Source organism: Haliotis cracherodii, unplaced genomic scaffold (assembly GCF_022045235.1).
Source record: "Haliotis cracherodii isolate W230 unplaced genomic scaffold, xgHalCrac1.p SCAF_16, whole genome shotgun sequence".
Taxonomy (NCBI): domain Eukaryota; kingdom Metazoa; phylum Mollusca; class Gastropoda; order Lepetellida; family Haliotidae; genus Haliotis; species Haliotis cracherodii.
In genome coordinates this window covers 16,509,329-16,529,502 of record NW_027266271.1, presented here as the reverse complement: position 1 = coordinate 16,529,502, position 20,174 = coordinate 16,509,329, and the positions used below count along the sequence as shown (strand labels likewise).

General features: G+C 40.1%; 2 protein-coding genes across 3 annotated transcripts in view; one reads left to right on the top strand and one right to left on the bottom strand.

Annotated features, from left to right (window-relative positions):
* The window catches only part of LOC139463424 (membrane-associated transporter protein-like), a 58,264-nt gene extending 54,696 nt beyond the window's left edge, over window positions 1–3,568 (top strand). For both annotated transcript variants that reach the window (XM_071244683.1, XM_071244682.1), the window contains one exon: window positions 2,321–3,568. In XM_071244683.1, the coding sequence (XP_071100784.1) occupies window positions 2,321–2,533 (213 nt within the window). In that variant the 3' untranslated portion in view covers window positions 2,534–3,568. The remainder of the gene's footprint in view (window positions 1–2,320) is intronic.
* A 5,186-nt stretch (window positions 3,569–8,754) lies between these two features.
* LOC139463882 (fas apoptotic inhibitory molecule 1-like) lies at window positions 8,755–20,127 on the bottom strand. Its single transcript, XM_071245292.1, has 5 exons — window positions 20,052–20,127; window positions 18,297–18,423; window positions 16,713–16,935; window positions 15,219–15,268; window positions 8,755–14,469 (listed from the first exon to the last, which is right to left on the bottom strand). The coding sequence occupies exons 2-5, from the start codon at window positions 18,408–18,410 to the stop codon at window positions 14,320–14,322; spliced, it is 537 nt and encodes a 178-aa protein (XP_071101393.1). The 5' UTR covers window positions 18,411–18,423; window positions 20,052–20,127; the 3' UTR covers window positions 8,755–14,319.
* Between the last annotated feature and the right edge of the window lie 47 nt (window positions 20,128–20,174).

The following is a 20,174-nucleotide window of genomic DNA, read 5'->3' as shown; positions in this document are numbered from 1 at the left end:
TCTTCGCAGTTACAGGGACGTAATTCTTCTCCGATATGCCAAATAGTCCCGCGGAGGACGCGTCAGCGGTGACGACTTACATCAGAATTACTGTTATTGACAATACGCGATTGAGAGGGAAGTGAAGTCAGGACTGGTCGATCAATACACGGTAGAATTCTTACAAAGGGGATAATGGAGAACTTGTTACGTCAAAGAGCGAAGGGAAGTACTCAAATGAGCAACGGATATTGAGGCCATGTTGTTTATAAAAAGAAACCTGTTATAGAATTAAAACTGATCGACGTCTTCTTGGCAGTGTGTATGTGAGGTTGAATCAATTTTCAGGCAAAGAGATAATTTTAGATTTGTGAAAATAGCAGCCAAGGAAGTCGATAAAATAAATATCGTTTGTGATGTCATTTTCCATAGATCTCGGGAATTCGTATAGCGAGTGTTGCAGTTTTAACACGGTAAACCACGACGATCCATGTATACACTTAGTCATGTCCGACGTTGTGCATGTATTACTTCGGATCTTCGAGAGAGAGAGAGGGGGGGGGGGGGGGGGGGGGGAGAGAGAGAGAGAGAGAGAGAGAGAGAGAGAGAGAGGTCGATACTCTTACATACCTTAAGAGGTCATATTGTTTGAGTTTATTCAGGAAGGCTTGAGTTATGATACAACCAGAAAAATACTTATCTACATTAACATCAAGAACCCTTTGACTTCCATTTATTCAATATAGTCTTGGATTGTTAGTCCCATGATGAATGAAGGAAGAAAAATGTCCACTGAAAAATCGAAGAGGCTGTGCCCATTATGTCATTCAGTTATAAAAAATGAAATCCCTTTTACTTTTTCATTATTGTGATCTAGGAAGACCGTTTGTACCAGAACGCTATCTGTCAAATTATTCCGTACCTGTTTTTATTTCTCTCCTTTCTTAAAAATATGATGCTGTCATATCAAAACTGGCTATATATGTTAAAAATGCAATTTCCCTCAGAAACAAATAATTATTGTTAAACATGAGTATATATCCAAATATGTAAAACTACTTATTTCTAACTCTCTTGTATATGGGCCGGAGGGCTTACATGCAATAAATATCTTTTACTTATACTTTTACCGCACTCAGCAGTATTCCAGCTATATGATGTTGACGAGATAATAATACAAAAGAAACAGTCAAATATCATTTAGATGAAAATGTTCCTCGGTGATATTTCCCTCACTTAAAAAAACAAATTTAGGATGAGGCAGTTTCAAAGGATCGATGTTCATGATGCGTACAGTGTGCGTTTGATATTATATCGTATACATGCGTGATACATATTTGTGATTATGTATGGTTCTGGGTTCATAATTGTGTATGTCAGTTGCATAGCTTCAAGGAAGCAATTTTTATAAATATGGCATAGGCTGTTTTCGATTAGCAAAAGACAAGTGTTTATGTTAATTTGGACTGGTGAATGAGTGAGAGGGTGAGTGAATATGGTTTTACGCCGCTTTTAGCAATATTCCAGCAATATCACGGCGGGGGACACCAGAAATGGGCTTCACACATTGTATCCATGTAGGGAATCGAACCCGGGTCTTCGGCGTGACGAGCGAACGCTTTAACCACTAGGCTACCCGACCGCCCGGTGAATGAGTGAGAGGGTGAGTGAGTTGGGTTTAACTCCACCGATGTTCAGTTATATCAGGGCTTGAAGCCTAGTGTGGGAGGAATACTCAGATGTTTACCACGAGCACGGGTATAGTGATGACAAGGCTAGAAACTTAATCGGTGCGAATCGGGATTCGAACCCAAGATCATGGGTTTCTGGCGTGCCCAAGGGATGTAACTCTGCACAGCAAATTGCTATCCTCGATAGTACATCCTCTAGATATGTAAAAGGTGTAGATGTTGTGACGCTCAGAACCAGACAAAGCATGCGGAAGAATTTAACAGCGCGGCTTTATGTTTTTGCATTCTGAACTTCCGAATTATATTCATTTTCGAGATACAGAACTCAATCATATTTTTTTCTGGATGCTTCGTTTACTCATACCACCGAATTTAGAAGCCTCGGTCCATCCCGCAGAGAGGTTTCATATCGGAGTAAAATATTCGATTTAATGAGATTGTGACTTGTTTGTAGCTCTCCCTTCATATGGAGCGGTGGGGTAGCCCAGTAGTTAAAGCATTCACTGGTCACGCCAAAGACCCGGTTTCGATTCCCTAAATGGGTTCAATTTGTGAAGCCCATTTCTGGTGACCCCGCCGTGATATTGCTGGAATATTGCTAAAAGCGGCGTAAAAACATAATACTCACTCACTCTCCCTTCTTGTTTCAGTTCAACCGTCCCCAGGACGAACAGGTGCGTGGTCTCGGAACTGACGTAGCACTGATAAGCAGCATGGTATTCCTAGCCCAGTTTCTTCTCTCTGTGTCCATCGGCAGTATCATCCACGCCGTCGGCAGCACCACCGCTGTCATTGTCGCCGCCGCCATATTGAGCTTCTGTGGAGCAATCACAGCCACTCAGGTCACCTACTTTGACGTGTAACCTCTGACCTCGTCACCCCTGACCTCGTTACATCGACGTTGCCCTGACGAAGTCATGAAGTCCTTTGTACTGAGGAAGGTTCAAGGATGAAGAGGTCGCAGTTGTGGAATGGTTGTCAAACTGCCAGTAATGCCATCTGACGTTACGTTGAGAAGGTGAAGGTCGACCGAGCAAGGTCAGAGGTTATCGCCATGGTACATATGGCAATAAGCTGATATTTAATAAAGAATCAAAGTGTTGATTCAAGGACAAAAATGGCGTCAAGAATTTAGAAGAAATCAACCGGACGGTACCGAAAATGGTATAACCAAGCAATGGGGAAAGAATTTTTTGATCGCAAACACCGTGTACGTGCATGTAATATCGTGTTCGGATAAAGATGACTCTGTTACTGAATTATAACGCTGTATGTCTGTAAGCTAGATAAATATATGTTACAGCCATGGGGAGAATGAGATGTCATTGTGTATGTATATTCTGTGTATGTCCATGTTAGGTAGCTCTCTTACAGTTGCAACATGTCTAACCGAACAACCGTATTTCTACAATTCGTTTCAGTAACTAACTGGGAAAAACATCAACACATTCGTTGAAACAATCTTTAACTAAACTGTGTCGACCTTAAAACCCTTGGTTAATTTTTCATACATCCACATCATACACCATGTGACGTCACCACAAAATAGCTATCCTTTATTCCCCGTCCTCAGAGCAATAAACGCAGGTTCCATAGCTAGGCTTCAATGTATTTCACATAATAATTATAACGAAATAATTTATTTCGGGTAATATCAGCCTACACGATGATATATAGCCAAATAACGTTACTGTCAAGCGTTACTACATAACTGGTTGAATATTCGACGGACAAGGTAATGTAATGACGGTTATAAACACGTAAGGCGGGGATTTTACAGCTGCTTCGGGGAGCGACATGACATCGTCAGTCTGAGGATCAGCACTACACATACGGCGAAGCGACATGGTGATGTGATACCAATAGCTTTGTGGTGTTCTGTTAGCTTCTAGGCAAAATGTGTGTACATGTATCTGAAAGAATGTTTAAAATTGTAACATTTAGAGGAATAAACATATGTTTAGCTTACCGAATCATTGTCTGTATGTTGCGTTAAACTCACGAAGAATTATTCTTATTTTTTATATTGTGATAGATATTCTGATATATATATATATATATAGCAAAGGCTATACAACTGAATTACCATGACCCCGTTTTTCATCATATATAAGAATTAAGTTCGTGCTAGCCTTGATAACGAATGGATGAGTTAGTGAGTAAGTTGGGTTTAACGCCGCTTTGAACAGTATTCGAGTTATATAATGGCGCTCAGTTTAACTGGGGGGGGGGGGGGGGGGGGGGGGGGGGGGGGACGGAAGTAGTGTAGGTCTCAGACGTTTACTACTTCGGTGAAACCCAATGTGTGCACGGGTATTGTGCTGACAAACCTAGAAACACGAGCATAGATTTCTGGCGTGTCCAAGGGACGCAACTCTGTACAGCGAATTGCGGCGGATTGGACCACTGGACCACCCGTGCCCCCACGTGTAGATGAACCAATATTCAATTCATTTTGTAAGGTATAGATGCAAAAGACAAAAAGGCATTGTAAGAGTCTCACTTTTTGTCTGAAGATGAGAAAAAAAGTCGACCTTGTTTTCTGTATCAAGCCCCGCCGAGCAGCTGTTCAAGTTGGAGTGTTGGTAGTATTTAAAACCATTAACATTTGCATTGTGAAAGGTGTATTTTTTCCATCTTGTTCCCCTTCTTCTCTGCAAAACACAACATGTCGCCTTGAACAGACACAACGTCGGTATTACTCGCGAATCTACATCTTCCCGAGCCAAGGGAGTTTGTGGTGGTACAGTTATAGAAGAGCTATTTGAACCCAACATTTGGATTTAACTTAATAAGAATCACAAAACATTATGTTGCAAAGAACAACAGAAAATCGTTTAAATAACATATAAGGAGACGTCAGATTAAGTAATGTTCATTTCAATACACTTACATAATGCAGAAGAAACTTAATGATGGGGAGGGGCGGTCGGGTAGCCTAGTGGTTAAAGCGTTAGCTCGTCACGCCGAAGACCCGGGTTCGATTCCCTACATGGGTACAATGTGGTGAGCGAGTTATGTTTACAACGCTGTAAGCAGCATTCCTCCATATAAAGCTGTGTCATCTTAATGGGGGAAGAAAACCCAAAACTATTCAGGCACTACACGTTTACCACCAACGCCCCTCCCAGCGCGTTACGCCTACGTTACCCTCCAGGCATCTTCGTTGCCGCCAGTGTGCAAGCGGCCATTACAAGAATCTAAAGTTGAACTCTAACCCCAAATGCAATGACATTCATATAACTGTCTGTTTGGGAATGCCATGATAGTGAGTTTTGAAATGAATTTACCTTTCGTTTGTTTAATCAGATTGGTTTGAGATGGCGGACTAACGGAAAAACATCCAAATTTCCACTTACAGAATTCTTATTGTACCAATTACATGATAGTTGAAACGAAACAGAAATTCAAACTGACAAACAAATTATCACTTGTTTGTAAACATGACGGCGAGGCGAGTTCAACTCCAAGTATGGTTTGGGTCGCCTATTACACTGGGGAGCTGTGACTGGTGGCAGCGATAGTGTAGGGAGTTCCGCGAACGGGCATCTTCCCGAGGCAAGAGAGTTAACTGGTTTCAAAAGTCCAGTTTCCCACCTTGCCGAACTAGGCTGGAATTCCTGAGCTCGGTCGTAGCGCCACCAGTGGCCACTACCAGTTATGTCCCTTCTAAGCCTCTCCTATGGACCAATCAGATTCCACCTCTCGTATCACTTGCGTTTGCTTCACACAAAATGGTGGCGCCCGGTCAGGACGATCTGATCGATAATCAAGATCTATATTGTGATAAAACGGGTCTTACATCGCGAAATGCATCCAGTCACGTGAGCATCTTGATTAAAAACATGAAAAGATTAGGAAATTATCTGCCGACAACGAGTTGGCGGTTCACATGCTTTACAAATCCTGCAATCGACCGAAATCTGCATGATAGTTTACGAACCGATTTCGTTTTCGGTGCGCGATTTTGATTGGACTATGCATAGACTATGCATAATACCAGCCTAGTTCGACATGGCCATCCTTTCCCCAACTCGCAAGTGTAGTGGTAGGTGCAGACATGCGAGAGAGCTTACACCATATATACAAGATATATATAATGACACAGGTTAATTGATAGCTATCTGTGCCTTGGCTGCGAATGACACCCTGGGCTGCTGCAATGAATGTTTTGAATAGGCCTATATTAACTACCGATCGTTTGAATGTGCATGTTGTTAGATTGTGAGTAGGTTTAATCACCTTGGCTAAAAGAAACTGAAAGCAGGTTGAAAACGATTATCAAAACTCACCCAACATCATCTGACTGTTAGAAGTCCGTGCTTCAGGAGAAGAATTATCTGTACCGAATGTTGTACAAAACAGGGTTTTCCCTGATAGCACAAGATAGCAAATGCATATAGGGTATACAAAGCAAGCGATTGGATGCCAAAACATCACACCTCATCAAGGCAGGCAGGAAAAATGTTAAGGTTATCAGCGGAACAGACATGGGGGGTTTTGGAATGGCGCCGAATGGGGCTTTACGCAAACCGATATTACTAGAAGGTCGGGTGAAGCCAGGTGACCGTCGCCAGACTGGTTCAGCGATATCCCCAGACTGGGCACACAGGGGGCAGGTCACAAAGCAGGAGGCCATGTGTGACCACCCCACGGGACGACCGCCATCTGTGACGTCATCGACATTGACATCGGCAGACAAACAATGTCAAGACGATGACGTGCAGCAGGAATTTGGGCTTTCAGACCCCACCGCGGAATGGCATTGACCCGTCAACACCGGCGAAATGAACGTCAGTCGTGTCGAACTGTGCGACGTTGGCAGTGCCCTGATTGGTCAAGGGTACAGTTCAGCGGTTCAGATCCGACTTGTTCCATCTTGATGAGTGAGTGAGTGAGTATGGTTTTACGCCGCTTTTAGCAATATTCCAGTAATATCACGGCGGGGGACACCAGAAATGGGCTTCACACATTGTACCCATGTCGGGAATCGAACCCGGGTCTTCGGCGTGACGAGCTAACGCTTTAACTACAAGCTACCCGACAGCCCCTCCATCATGATGATAAGATGTGTGTGTATCAACTGAGAGGTGAACGATTAGTTTAAACTTATAATAATAAAGCGACCTGGGATCACCTTGCGTGACCGATAAGACAACGCCCAAACCTTTGAACAACGTTTGCTGGAACGTGTTATTGGAAAGCAGGATTGCACACCCAATGATGAGGCTCCCTTGATCGTTGAGGTGTCATAGCCAGGCCTGTCCGGACGTCCAAAGAGGTCATACAAGGTATTGGTGCAATTACTTAGAGGTTGACGGATGACAAAGTAGACACATTGACAATTAACATTATTGGATAACAACTTTTTTCATTACTGTAAAGGTCACGTTTCGGTATAGATCCTTATACCGTTGTCAAGTGGAAAATAACTTTATACAGTAGTTATGGTATGTGAAATGACACTGCTGGGCTATGCAGAGTTGCGTCCCTTAACAGTGTCAGGATCAGCTGGTTGTTGGATTCCATCACACATCCCACATATTTATTTATCACACCACACCCGTTCACAAAGGTTACGCCAAAGTGGTAATGTCTGTGGACTTCCATTTTGTCTGTCTCCCAGACCATAGAGAGTATTTACAAAAGGAAACCAACTTAAGTTTAGAATGATTTAGCAAGTCTAAGCATTGTTCTGGGCTCCATTTGGATGTTATCTTTACATAAGATAACTTTTGAACTAAATGTCACTCTAGCTTTCCTCCCACAATAATGTGACACGCCGTGACGTGATTGAAATACATATCTTGTTCATAAAGGAGTAAACCCAATTTACTCGTTCTAAACTAATCTGGTGAGTATGTCCTTGAGCGTCTACGATTAATGATAAGGTACTCAAAAAATTTCATTATTCGCACAATTTGTAATCAAATACGCATGACGACAGATCCAGAATCCTTATTTAAAGTTAGTTACAGATAAGTAAATAGTTTTAAATATGTTTAAGGATATCCATATCAGCACCCAGCAGTAGCACGTCAGTATTACACAGCTTAAACCAATAATGGCAAGGGAATGCAGAGATCTGAATCCCCGACCCACATTAAAATATTCAGGGTAATTCACATCCAGAATTAGTTGTTTCTTCAATTAGTCATTAATAGCATGTCTGAGTTTAAATCCTGTTTTGCTTTATAACGAAAGCTTCTCACACAAGCCAAATAAATTATAATGAATTGATTACTAATGGAATGTATATGTGTCAATGAGGTGAGGTGAAATTGGGCTTGACGTCACATTCAAGAATATCGCACTAATATAGCGATGTGTGTGTGTGTGTGTGGGTGTGTGTGTGTGTGTGTGTGTGTGGGGGGGGGGGGGGGGGGTGCGTCTGCTTGAACTAGTCCAGACTAAAGCCGATTTAATAGTGTTAGGCCGCTGAGATACCCGGACACAGTTTAACATGAATACTCCACTCAGACACAGTATACTGACTCCGAGGCGACCAGTCCTTGTTTTATTTAGCCCCTTAATGTTGAGCGCTAGGCAGGGTAACAATAAGTCTTTTGGTATGATGCGGATGGGGATCGAACTCCGGATCTTCCACTCTCTGGGTGGATGCTCTGCTACCAGACCATATGTAGCAACCTTGCCAGGTCAAGATCCAGTTTAAATTACAGGCGATGTGCTTGGAGAAATTTCATCAAATATCTCACAAAACTGTATTTGCGAAATTTGGCTCAAAATATGAGTGAGCGAGTGAGCGAGTGAGTGAGTGAGTGAGTGGAGTTGAGTTTAACACAACAATATTACAGCTATATTACTGCAGTGAACACCAAAAATGGGCTTCACACATTATACCCATGTGGGGAATCAAGCCTGTGTCTTCCATATGACAAGCAAACACTTTAACCACAAGGTTAACATACTGCCCTGGTTCAAAATATGGCAATGATTCTATGAATATCATGATGATTAGCATCTCCGTGGATGTGGGATCAGCAACTAGGTGAAGATCAAATGAAGACAAAATCATTCAAAATAAAACACAAACAGTTTTGTTAAACAAGGCTTTAGTGTCAGTTGATCACATATTCACTAACATTCATGAACATGCTGTACAAGACATCCTCAACACGCTCGATGAGACAACAGGGTTTTAAAATAACTACACATCACACGTCAGTAGGATATTATGCCGTAGACAGATCAACAAACAATATTTCCATTATTAATGAAACAAATCTTTCAACATAACTCGTTAACTAATAACAATAATTGACTTACCACCAAGTCATGACTCAGAGACTACATATTACATTTTGTATGAACTGCGTTTATACAATAACTGTGTGAAGATCTCACAACCCTGTCATAGGAGGTCATGTATGTTGAGTGCACCTTGACAGCCCTGTGTAAATAAAGGATGCGAGGATTTTTGAAATTTCTAAAATGATTCAGCCATATTTCTTTATCACCTCAATTAAGAAAATTCAATTGAAAAAAAACTGACAATCAACACAGAAGCCAAATGTTCCTTCTATGGTACTTCCAGTTGGGTGTAGATGCCATAGTGCTCAGAAATGACCAGGTGTGTAAATAAACACCATATTATTCATGGTCTTTATTACTTACATTCGGAACTGGCCGTTTAATTTCAGTTTTGAGACACAGAAATCAGAAATGTGATTGTTAATGAAATTGACTGGGTTTATAATAACACAAACAGCTTGATCACATTTTCAAATGCGTGTCAGTAGGGACAGGGATTCTCATGATGATTTATAGAAGGTAGTTTAAACATGTCCATAATGTTTTCGGGGGTATTTTCCCCCCAACCATTCATTGTTGTACATGTTTAAATATCCAGAGTTAAATGGCAGTTAAATATCCATAGGCAGTTAAATATCCATAATGTTTCTGGGGATATTTTCCCCCCAACCATTCATTGTTGTACAAGTTTAAATATCCAGTGTTAAATGGCAGTTAAATATCCATAGGCAGTTAAATATCTATAATGTTTCTGGGGATATTTTCCCCCATCATTCATTGGTGTACATATTTATTTATTTATCCATTTATTGGTTTACATCTGTACATGCTGCCAAATACTGTTTCTGGCGCTCAGAAGCATTGGTCATATACTTGACTGCGCCCCATGCTGGGGTCAGTAATGACGGATGGTCAGTCAGGCAACTTCTCATTCCGGTGATGCTCACTCACTGTACATGCGGCACTATATGCGGGTGGTTGCTCCTAATGCTTGGGCATGTAATTTGTGCTGGTTAAGGTTGATGCTCAACCACAGGTTTCATTGTTATAGTTATAGTGGTAGTTAGTATTAACATGAGAATCCCTTAACGCCAAAGAAACTAGTCTTGTATGCATGTGATATGGTATAATGTTATTCTAATAAATAGTAAGTTATCATGTGTTTGTTAAATTTATCATAAACTTTGAAAGCTTGGTCTACAGTACTCCATCCGACACTACATCCGATGCTGATTGGCTGATTAGAATTTCACCTAACATGACCTCATATGGAGGAATCTGATCAAGCAAAGAAATATCTCATCAGAGTTAAGATATGAGATTGCTCAAAACCTTAAATGGAATGAATATTTTTCACACTTTTAGTGTAGTCATGAATATCAACACCTTGCAAGTTCACAGAAAACCATGACAACTGTATCCATGACAACAAGCATAACCGACTTCTCAGTCCAAATGACTCATGAAAACAATCTCCCTTTTTATTCTAATGCAGGAATAAACTGCAAAGTAGTAGAAATACCCTGATTGCTATATTTTGGTCTCTTGACTACTTACTTGATGTTAAACAACAAGCTTAAAAATCTGGAACCTTTGAACAAATTCATATACATTGCATGTGTACACAGTATTATGCATTATACAAGCACACAAATATACAGTATCACTATCACAAACACTAAGTGTAAAATGATTGTTTATGACACCCAAAATAAGGAAAACATGTCAGTAAGTATTATACTCTTGTCTTGAAATGAAAAACACAATCATAAAAGTAAAATATACACACAACTTGATGAAAAATGTACACAACATGACACAGGGTCTTGATGGGGGGTGGCCATATGAGAATCATCTTCCCGAGGCAAGGGAGGTAACTGACTATAAAAGTCTTGTTCCCACACTTGTTGAATTAGGCTAGAATTCTAGAATAGTCTGTGAATAGTCCGATCAAAATCAGTCAAATGCAGGATTTGCAAAGCATGTGTACCGCCAACTGGGCGATGACATATATTTTGCAAATCTTTTAATGTTCTTAATCAAGGTGCTCAACCCATTTAATGCGCTTTGCAGGATAAGACCTGTTTTATTACAATACAGATCTTTAATATTGATCAGATTGTTTTGACTGATCGCTGCCATTTTTCTGAAGCAAATGTAAGTGATATCAGAGGTGGAATCTGATTGGTGAACAAGAGGGACATAGAAGGGACATAACTCTTAATGGCCACTGGTGGCACTACAGTTGAGCCTAGAAATTCCAGCCTAGTTTGGCAAGGGTGGGAACTGGACTTTTATATGCACGTAACTCCCTTGCCTCAGGAAGATGCTAGTCAGTAGTCAGTCAAATTTGGGGCCTTTAGTCAGGAGTTATTATCAGAGTTCCAGATAACTTTTTGAGTTTTTACTACAGGGTTTCTATTTTAATTGGATTATTACATTTTTCATTGGGGAAGCAATATTTTTTCAGTCATCTATTCATCACTCTTTTGGGTATTTCCCCAAAAGAGTGAACATTTTAAGATTTAAAAAAATAAGGCAATAATGTTTTAGATGTACAAAACCATGATAACTGTTTTAAATATATAGGCTTGACTCAAAAAGTAAATTAGCTCGTAATTGTGTTTTGTCAATTAGCTCTTATGTAAATATCTTATGATGGAAAATTGTATGCATCATGCATTTACAAGTTTCTTTTAGTAGTTTAACAATGAACAGTATAACATATCAAGATCATTTTGAAAGAAAAATGGATGTGAGTATTATTGCTTATGATATGATCAACAAAAATGAAAATGAATCAACAAATGAATTACAGGATCAAGCAACATAGCTTGAAGTGCAAGGGGAACAACTCTGTAACACACGTTTATGTACTTCGCTACATAGAGCAGATCTGATGTGTCACACAACCATTAAACACAAGTACTAGTAACATACAAAATACCCCAATTTCCACAAAACTTCTAATTTGCATCTAAATATACACAAAAAATAACAAAGTAAAATCAAAAGACTATTTGAGGTTTCTATATATTTGATACACCAAGCTGAACCAAATAAAACCGGCAAAGATAGATAGACAATATCTTCATATGAAGGGGCTATACCATACATTTGCATTATTTATCTGATAATTATGCAAATGGAAATATGTATTATGAATTAATTGAAACTTTTACATGTATTTTAATGTTACTTGTCAAACGTGAAGCTAGAATATTGTCTGGAGGCTGGGTCGACATGCCGTTAATAGTTGTCTCTGAAGGATTAACTGACAGACTGTATGTGGTATGAATGTGTGTGAGTGTGTGTGGTGTGTGTGCGTGATTTTGTGTGGTGTGTGTGCGTGAAGTTTTGTTTGGTGTATGTGTGCATGGTGTGTGTGTTGTGATGTGTGAGTGTGTGTGGTGCGATATGTGAGTATATGGTCTAATGTATGTTGTGTTGCGTTGCGTTGTGCTGCCTTTTCATAGTAATGGTTGACATTGAAAAACTGGGTCTGCTTTTATTTTCTGGATTGTAATGTGTAAATATACGAGGTAATAGAAAACATACTATACACCAATAAATGAAAAACACAAAGAAATACTGGAACACACAAGCAATATTAGGCCCAAACAAACTTACTACTTGTTCTGAGGTGGGTGGTGGAGGATGGAGGATGGAGGGCGGTCAGCAGGTGGTGGAGGATGGAGGATGGTGGAGGAGGATGCTGGGCGGTCGGCGGATGGTGGAGGAGGATGGAGGATGGAGGTTGAATGGATCTTAAATTACTATATTGTTCAACTACTTATATTCAAATTATATACATTAAATATTTTGTCAATTAATACATTAAATGCAAAAATGCCAAATATATCATGATATATATTGTTGACAAACTTACGGACCCTCAAGTACTTTAATTGTTAAGGCTTATTATCATTATATGTCAAGTCTCTATACACGGACGGTAAAGTATGGACTAGTGTGCAATGCTATATTATTTCAGTCTTCCAGATGCCAAGCACTGAGAGAGTTTACTTATATTATACAACAAATGCTAGAACACATATCCAGGATTTATGCATACATCATCTTACCACTGCCATGCCAGTCACTGAAACTAACTGTTCTCCCAAAGGCAAAAGAACCTGATTTATGAAAAACCTGACTACAGGAGAATCACTATGATCCGATTCTGGGAAAGAAAATATGACAAGCATAAATGTAAAAACAGTTTGTGAAAAGAATTAAAACGGAACAGGAACAGCTTGCCATTTGGTATTTATTTATCGTTGTGATACATTTCAGTCTCACTAAAATCAGACCTAAGTTCTTGCTGCCGCTAACATGGCTAAACAAAGATCTGAGGACATCCCATTACGGGTCATGTCAGAACGACCTTTCGCAAACTTTGACCGATCACTGAAATTACAAACGAGAAGTCGACATCAGCAAATTAGAAAGCAGCTTTCTTGAGCTCGACGCTCGTTTCAACCTGGCAACTTCCATTTCAGACTATGCTTGAAATATGTGTTGACACAGTTCTCGATTAAAATCTTAAAAAAACTGAACAAACAAACATTCCGGAATGTCTAATATATGACTGAGATTGCATGGCAGTGCTTCCCAGGTACTGTGCAACACCTCTTCTGTCCAAATGTTTATCCCACGGAAGCGAGAGATAGAAGATGATTTTGACGGAATCCGTTGTACGGGCCGTAACTGTCGTTCGGAATACAACGTGTTACCGTTTACGAGGAAGCATGATTAGAAAACACATTCCGACTGTCACTTTCATGATCTGGTAAGCGACGCTTTGATTGGTCGGATGAAAGGTCGTTCTGACGTGACCTTTAATGGGATGTCCTCAGAATTTTGTTTAGCCATAGAGAGAACTAAGATGTAACTTTAATGAGACTGGATACATCTGAACATTAAAATTACTCAAAATGTAAGACTTTCTAGTAGTTTTTCTTCTCGCTCTGATCCGTTCCTCTTTCCATAAAAAAACAACTAATATTTGGTTACAGTGATAAAAAGAGGACAGTCATACTCGTCTGAATGATGCCTTTCACTCAGTCTGCTCTAGGCGAGCTCTGTACGATCTATTCAAGTTGGAGAGTACGGTTTCTTGATAACGAAAAACAGAAAATAAACACATTGCTGTCTTAGTCTCTAAAATTGTTGACCAATAAATATACCTTCTAATGTATTTTGTCAGACAACTGAGGTATGTTAATGTCATGATATTTCTAATAAAAGATCACACAAAACATTCACATGTGCTCGGCCCAGTTCTACAATTATTCCACAAACAATCATATCTCTGTATGAAATGAGGTGAAGTGTTTTGATATTTCCTTCCTGTGATGGATACCCTCCTCCCTCTTCAGTCACTAACGGTGGGTATCTCCACATCATCAACAAACAGCTGGTGCACCAGACCACTCCGACGCTTGCCGCTGCTGCAGATTTTGATGTAGGCAGAATGAGCACCGATCTCAAAGTGGGTTTCGGTCCCATCATCAACAAACTCGGCCTGGATTGAGAATTAGTTGGGTTTAACACAATCACATTCAAATCAGATACACAAAGATCCAACAACATCCAATTTGAGGTCACGACCTTGGACCGACCAATAAAATGAATAACAGGATAACAGATCTTTGTTTAACGGTAACAAGAATGAAGATCTGAATTGAATTTAGATAGGGTTTAACAAAGCTTTGAATGGTATTTCAGCTATATCACAATATTTCAGTTTAAGGTGTTAGGAAAGTCTGAAGTGATGCACATCTTAGCCTTTTACGACTATAGTGACACCCACAAGCAAGAATCTGGGAATGATGACCCAAGGCACTCTCCTACCCAGAGTTCCATGCGGCCCCCAGCCAGCCAGCCAACATAGTACCTCTGCCACAGGCCAGAGCCATGTGACGATTTGTCAAGAAAGTTAAGAAAGTATCCTTTACGCTAAAATCTACTTGTTTTTGGCATAGTTATCCTTTGTTATAGTTATACATTGTTTGTACGGCTCCACATGCTGTCACCGAAGCCCAACGGACAGCTACCGATACGGTCATTTTGATGTATAAATATATATTGTCCAGTCACGTGAAATGCAAATTGGCCTGTGGCAGTGGTATCATGGTGAGTCATATTCAGGAAGAATCTTGGATCATAGAATCCTTGTCCGCCTGGCCACCCTGCTGCTGGTGCGAGAACAAGTCAGCTGGTATCATGGATGCTACTGATTAATGGATGAGATTTAAGATTAAGTGTACTTACTGCTGTGTTTACTTTGTCTCCGTTCACCCATACATCAACTGTGTCCTTTTCTGGAACATAACACACAATATGTTCCAAACAGTTTGTTTGTTTCAAGCTACAATTTTAATTTAATTTTTTTTAAACCTATACTTTATAATTCCTTGGATCAAGTATCTTCTTGCTCCAATAGTATAACATAAAACGCCTCTGTGGTCTAGAGAATAAAGAGTCTGCCCAGAGAGTGCAAGGTCTGTGGTTTGATCCCTGGCCATATCATACCAAAAGACGTTAAAAGATGGTACTTGCTGTTACCCTGCCCAGTGCTTGGCACTAAGGGGCTAAAACAAGGATCGGTCAGCTCGGATTCAGTATACTGTGTCTGAGTGGGGTATTCCATTAAATCTGGTAATAACTGCAGCATGGCATCTCAGTGAGCTAGCACTATAAAGCCAGCATTACCCAGGACTAGTTAAAGCAGCCACACACACAAACCCACACACACACAACCACACATGTGCAATAATCTCACGACTTTAAACCTCATTTCACCTCATCCACAATCTCATTAAAATCAGATCTTAGTTCTCGCTACCGCTGAACAAAGATCTGAGGACATCCCATTACGTGTCACATCAGACCGACCTTTGACGTTCAAATGGAATGACCAATCAGAAGGCACCTTTCTCATGCTTTATGGCACTAATTTCAAATTTGCGACAATGCTTCGAAACATATTTGGACAAATTCTCGATTACAAATTTGAAACCTGAACGGCTTATAGATGGTCTAGATTGTAAGGATTCAGTCGTTAAAACTGTAACTATCGTTTGCAATAACCCTTGTTAAAGTTTTCAAGGTTGCATGATTAGAAATCACATTCCGACTGTCACTTTCATAATCTGGTAAGCGACGCTCTGATTGGTCTGATGAAAGGTCGTTCTGACCCCTAATGGGATGTCTTCAGATCTTTGTTTAGCGGTAGCAAGAACTAAGGTCTGATTTTAATGAGATTGACCTCACAATACCTTGAAAAGTTTAAAACAATAACAGAAGGGAATTTTTCTCTGCTGTTTGCAATCTTGGTTGATGTTTGGAAATGGTGTTTGTTTGTTTGTCATTTAACACCGGACTCACCAATACTCTAGCTATATGACAACGGCTGTAAATAATCGAGTCTGGGCCAGACAATCCAGTGATTGATATTGTGAGCAACGATCCACATCATCAGGATACGAACACATGCAATCAACCGAGTCACTGAAGGACCTGTTTGCCGTAAAAGGCGACTATGCTTGTAGTTAGAGGCGAGTAACAGGATCGGGGGGAGGTCAGACTCGCTGACTTGGTTGATGCTTGTCATCGTAACCCAATTGCGTGGATCGATGCTCATGATGTCAATCACTGGATGGTCTGGTCCAGACTCAATTTTTTACAGACCATCATCATATCGCTGCAATATTACTGAGTGTGGCGTTGAAGAACAAACAAACAAACAAACAAATCTTAACTTACCCATGGTGACCCTGATTGGGTTGTCTCCTATGTGGAGTATCCAGGACTGCGTGATCTTCCTCTGGTTCTCACGGAACTTCTGCAAACTCTTGCCATTAACCTGCAAGGTGTACTCATAGGCAAATCCACTGACTGCTTCGATGGCGATCTCACACTTGGCCTTGCCAACTTGGAAAGTTTCCTTGCCAACCAGTTTGAACATCCATTCTTCTCGATGAATTTCCTGGAATTCAAAAGGCAAGGTTAGATGTCTTGATATGGGATCGCATCAACCAAACAAAGCTTCTATAACTTACTGGAAGACATTAAATCAACCACACATCCTTCATGTTACATAACGTACTGCAACACATTTTTGGCAACTGGAATGCACACAGCATCTCTATACAGTAAACTATGGTTATAACGAACTAAAAGGGACCACTCATTTTTGTTTGTTATAACCATAGTTCCTTACAAGCATACATACAGCAAATGCCCGGGAGCAAACAATAAGTTTGCTGTGTTTATCAGTTTGTTATAAGTGAGTAGGTGAGTTGGGTTTAACGCCGCTTTTAACAGTATTCCAGTTATATCGCGGGATGTCAGCTTAATGTGGGAGGAAAGCCCGAAGTGATGCAGGTCTCAGACGTTTACCACTTCGGTGAAACCCACGAGCACAGGTATGGTGCTGACAAACCTAGAAACATAATCGGGGCGAACTGGGATTCGAACCCACAATCATAGGTTTCTGGCGTGACCAAGGGACGCAACTCTGCACAGCGAATCGCGGCGCCTTAGACGACTGGGCCACCCATGCCCCCAGTTTGTTATAAGCATGTTTGTTATAAACATGGTTTACCGTATATCAAGCACATCATTTAATTGGCATCTAGTTTAAGAACTCTTGAGTCATATCAGTGTACACAGCTGGTACAAGTAAATTAGATTGGGATTTCACATGGATTGCATGACCCTGCCTGCTCGTAAGATCAGAGCTAAATTTTTTTTATTAATTTGTCAATCTTTCCAAGAAAAAAAAATCCAATATAAATTTCAACATTGAAATATTGGCATTCGCTAACCAGATAAACATTTCATGGCATCCGGCGTACTGCACTGTGGCATCCAGAGTACGACATAACAGGGCATACCATAAGGGTGGTGGCACCATCTTACATTACACAAATGATAAACAGCTTCACCATGTTCATGCCAATGTAATCTATACATTTCGTCAAATAAGAGGCAATGGCTGAGTTTGAACGAAGCTCATGAACAGAGTTTGGCTCTTTCGATGGAGTTCTTCCATGAACAATTGACACGACTACACTGGGATGTGGTTGTATGTGTTCACGGGCGATGTAGATACGTAGGATACAGTCTGTGACTTTAGCCACTATTCTGAAGCCCCAGTCCAGTAACAATTCTTTTGGCCTGTAAGCTTTGCTAAAGAAGTCCATACATTAACACTGAGATCTAATGAAAATGATGTCAAGTTACATGCTCAGTCCAGAAGACTAAACATGTTTGTATCCTCAAGAGTTTATATAAAATGTGAAGTATTGACGATGAGAAGTAAAATAAACACGGAAACAGCATCACCTTTCCATCAACGCGGATGACTCTCTTGCCCGTAGTAGTCCCATGTTCAAATTCAATCAAGTGCACCCCATCACTTAGAGCGACCTCCCAGGTGGCCACAAGGTCACTGGACATATTCCTGTTTAACCTATAAAAGAATGTAGAGAATTTTCACCATAATAATAATATTAAGAATAATAACAAATAATAATAATTATTGTAAAGCACATGACTCCATACGCAATGTTCGAAGCGCTACATTTATACTGCGCTGGTCAATGTATTGAGTATGCATGAGGTGTCATGCTCAGCTCCCCGGGGAGTATACAACACATCCTTGTACCTCAAGTCTTTCATGGTAAATACCCTGGATCCATTTTGCAACAGGACCCTGTTTCCATAGTGATGTCAGTCTTCATCCTTCTTGTCACAGAATTTCTCTCACTCCGAGGTTTAAATCAACAGCTAACTAAAAAAGACCCTTGTGAAGTGAGATTTTGGCATTACTGGATATGTTTGGTTTGGTTTGCTTGCTTGCATAAAAGATAGTTCAGCCAGAAATATGTTTCCTGTTTCATGTTAAGATAGGGGAGGGGGTCCACGTGCTATGAGGCACCCCCAGTTGTACTTGAGACAGTACGCTAACAAGAGTCGAAAACTTGTTCAGTTTAAACATATTTTATTCTCATGAAAGTCGAAATGGGTGATAACACCAATTGTTTCAATTATGAATAGTTGTTGTTGGTTTGTTGTTCAATGCCGCACTCAGCAATATTCCACCTATATGACGGCGGTCTGTAAATAATCAAGTCTGGACCAGACATTCCAGTGATTGATATCATGAGCATCGATCCACTCAATTGGGATTTGATGACATGCATCAACCAAGTCAGCAAGTCTGACCACCCGATCCTGTTAGTTGCCTCTTATGACAAGCATAGTCACCTTTTACGGCAAGCATGGGTTGCTGAAGACATATTCTACCCCGGATCTTCACGGGTATCAATTAAGAATACATCATGTGTATTTGACAGATGTTTTATTTAGCAATGTGTTATATGAACAGGGCCTTAAACATAGCTATGGTGGCAAATTGGTTCTGGGGAACTAACAACAATGGATCGAGATGTAATACATTGTTGAGAGTCACGAATGCATTTACACAAACTTAAAAATGTTAAAAAAAACAATGTTACGTTGTAAAACCATCACTAAGACGGACTAATATGTAATAGTAATCACACTTGTGTCATTATTCTTCATGTTCAATCAGCATATTATATTTATATGATATGAAATGAGCATCAAAAACAATAATGAACATAATAAGCATGATAAGAGGTCAATATTTGTTTTTATGGACTCGAAAAATGCTTATACTGACCGATGACAAAATTTGAGGTTGATATTGCTTTGCTAGACAAAGGCAGATTAAACATCTGAACTGTTAGCTGAAATAATGTTTCGGAGGTTCCAAACAAATCATGCAAATGGACCACTGGACCGTGTAACTTATAATAACACAAAAAAAAACTCGAGTTTTTTTTATTGTTATTATTATTAGTTACATATGGTCCTGTGCTTCAATACTGGGCAATCACATGATATTATAGATTATTGTTACTTCGGCCTGTGGCATACTGGACTGTACATCAAAAGCATTATAGGTCCTGCATATGAGTCAATATTGACTACTTTTGACAAGATTTCATTCGTTATGATCGTTGATTTTGAATGGACATAAGTAGAAGTTGAAAAGAAGAGAGTCACACAAACCCTAATATTTGCACGTACTCACACGCCGCTTCTTGCTGCTCGGCAACAGTTCAAAATCTACACACTTCCGGGTAACTTCGCAGCAAAATGTTTTCAACGTTACCCTACGGTTGGGAGCAAACC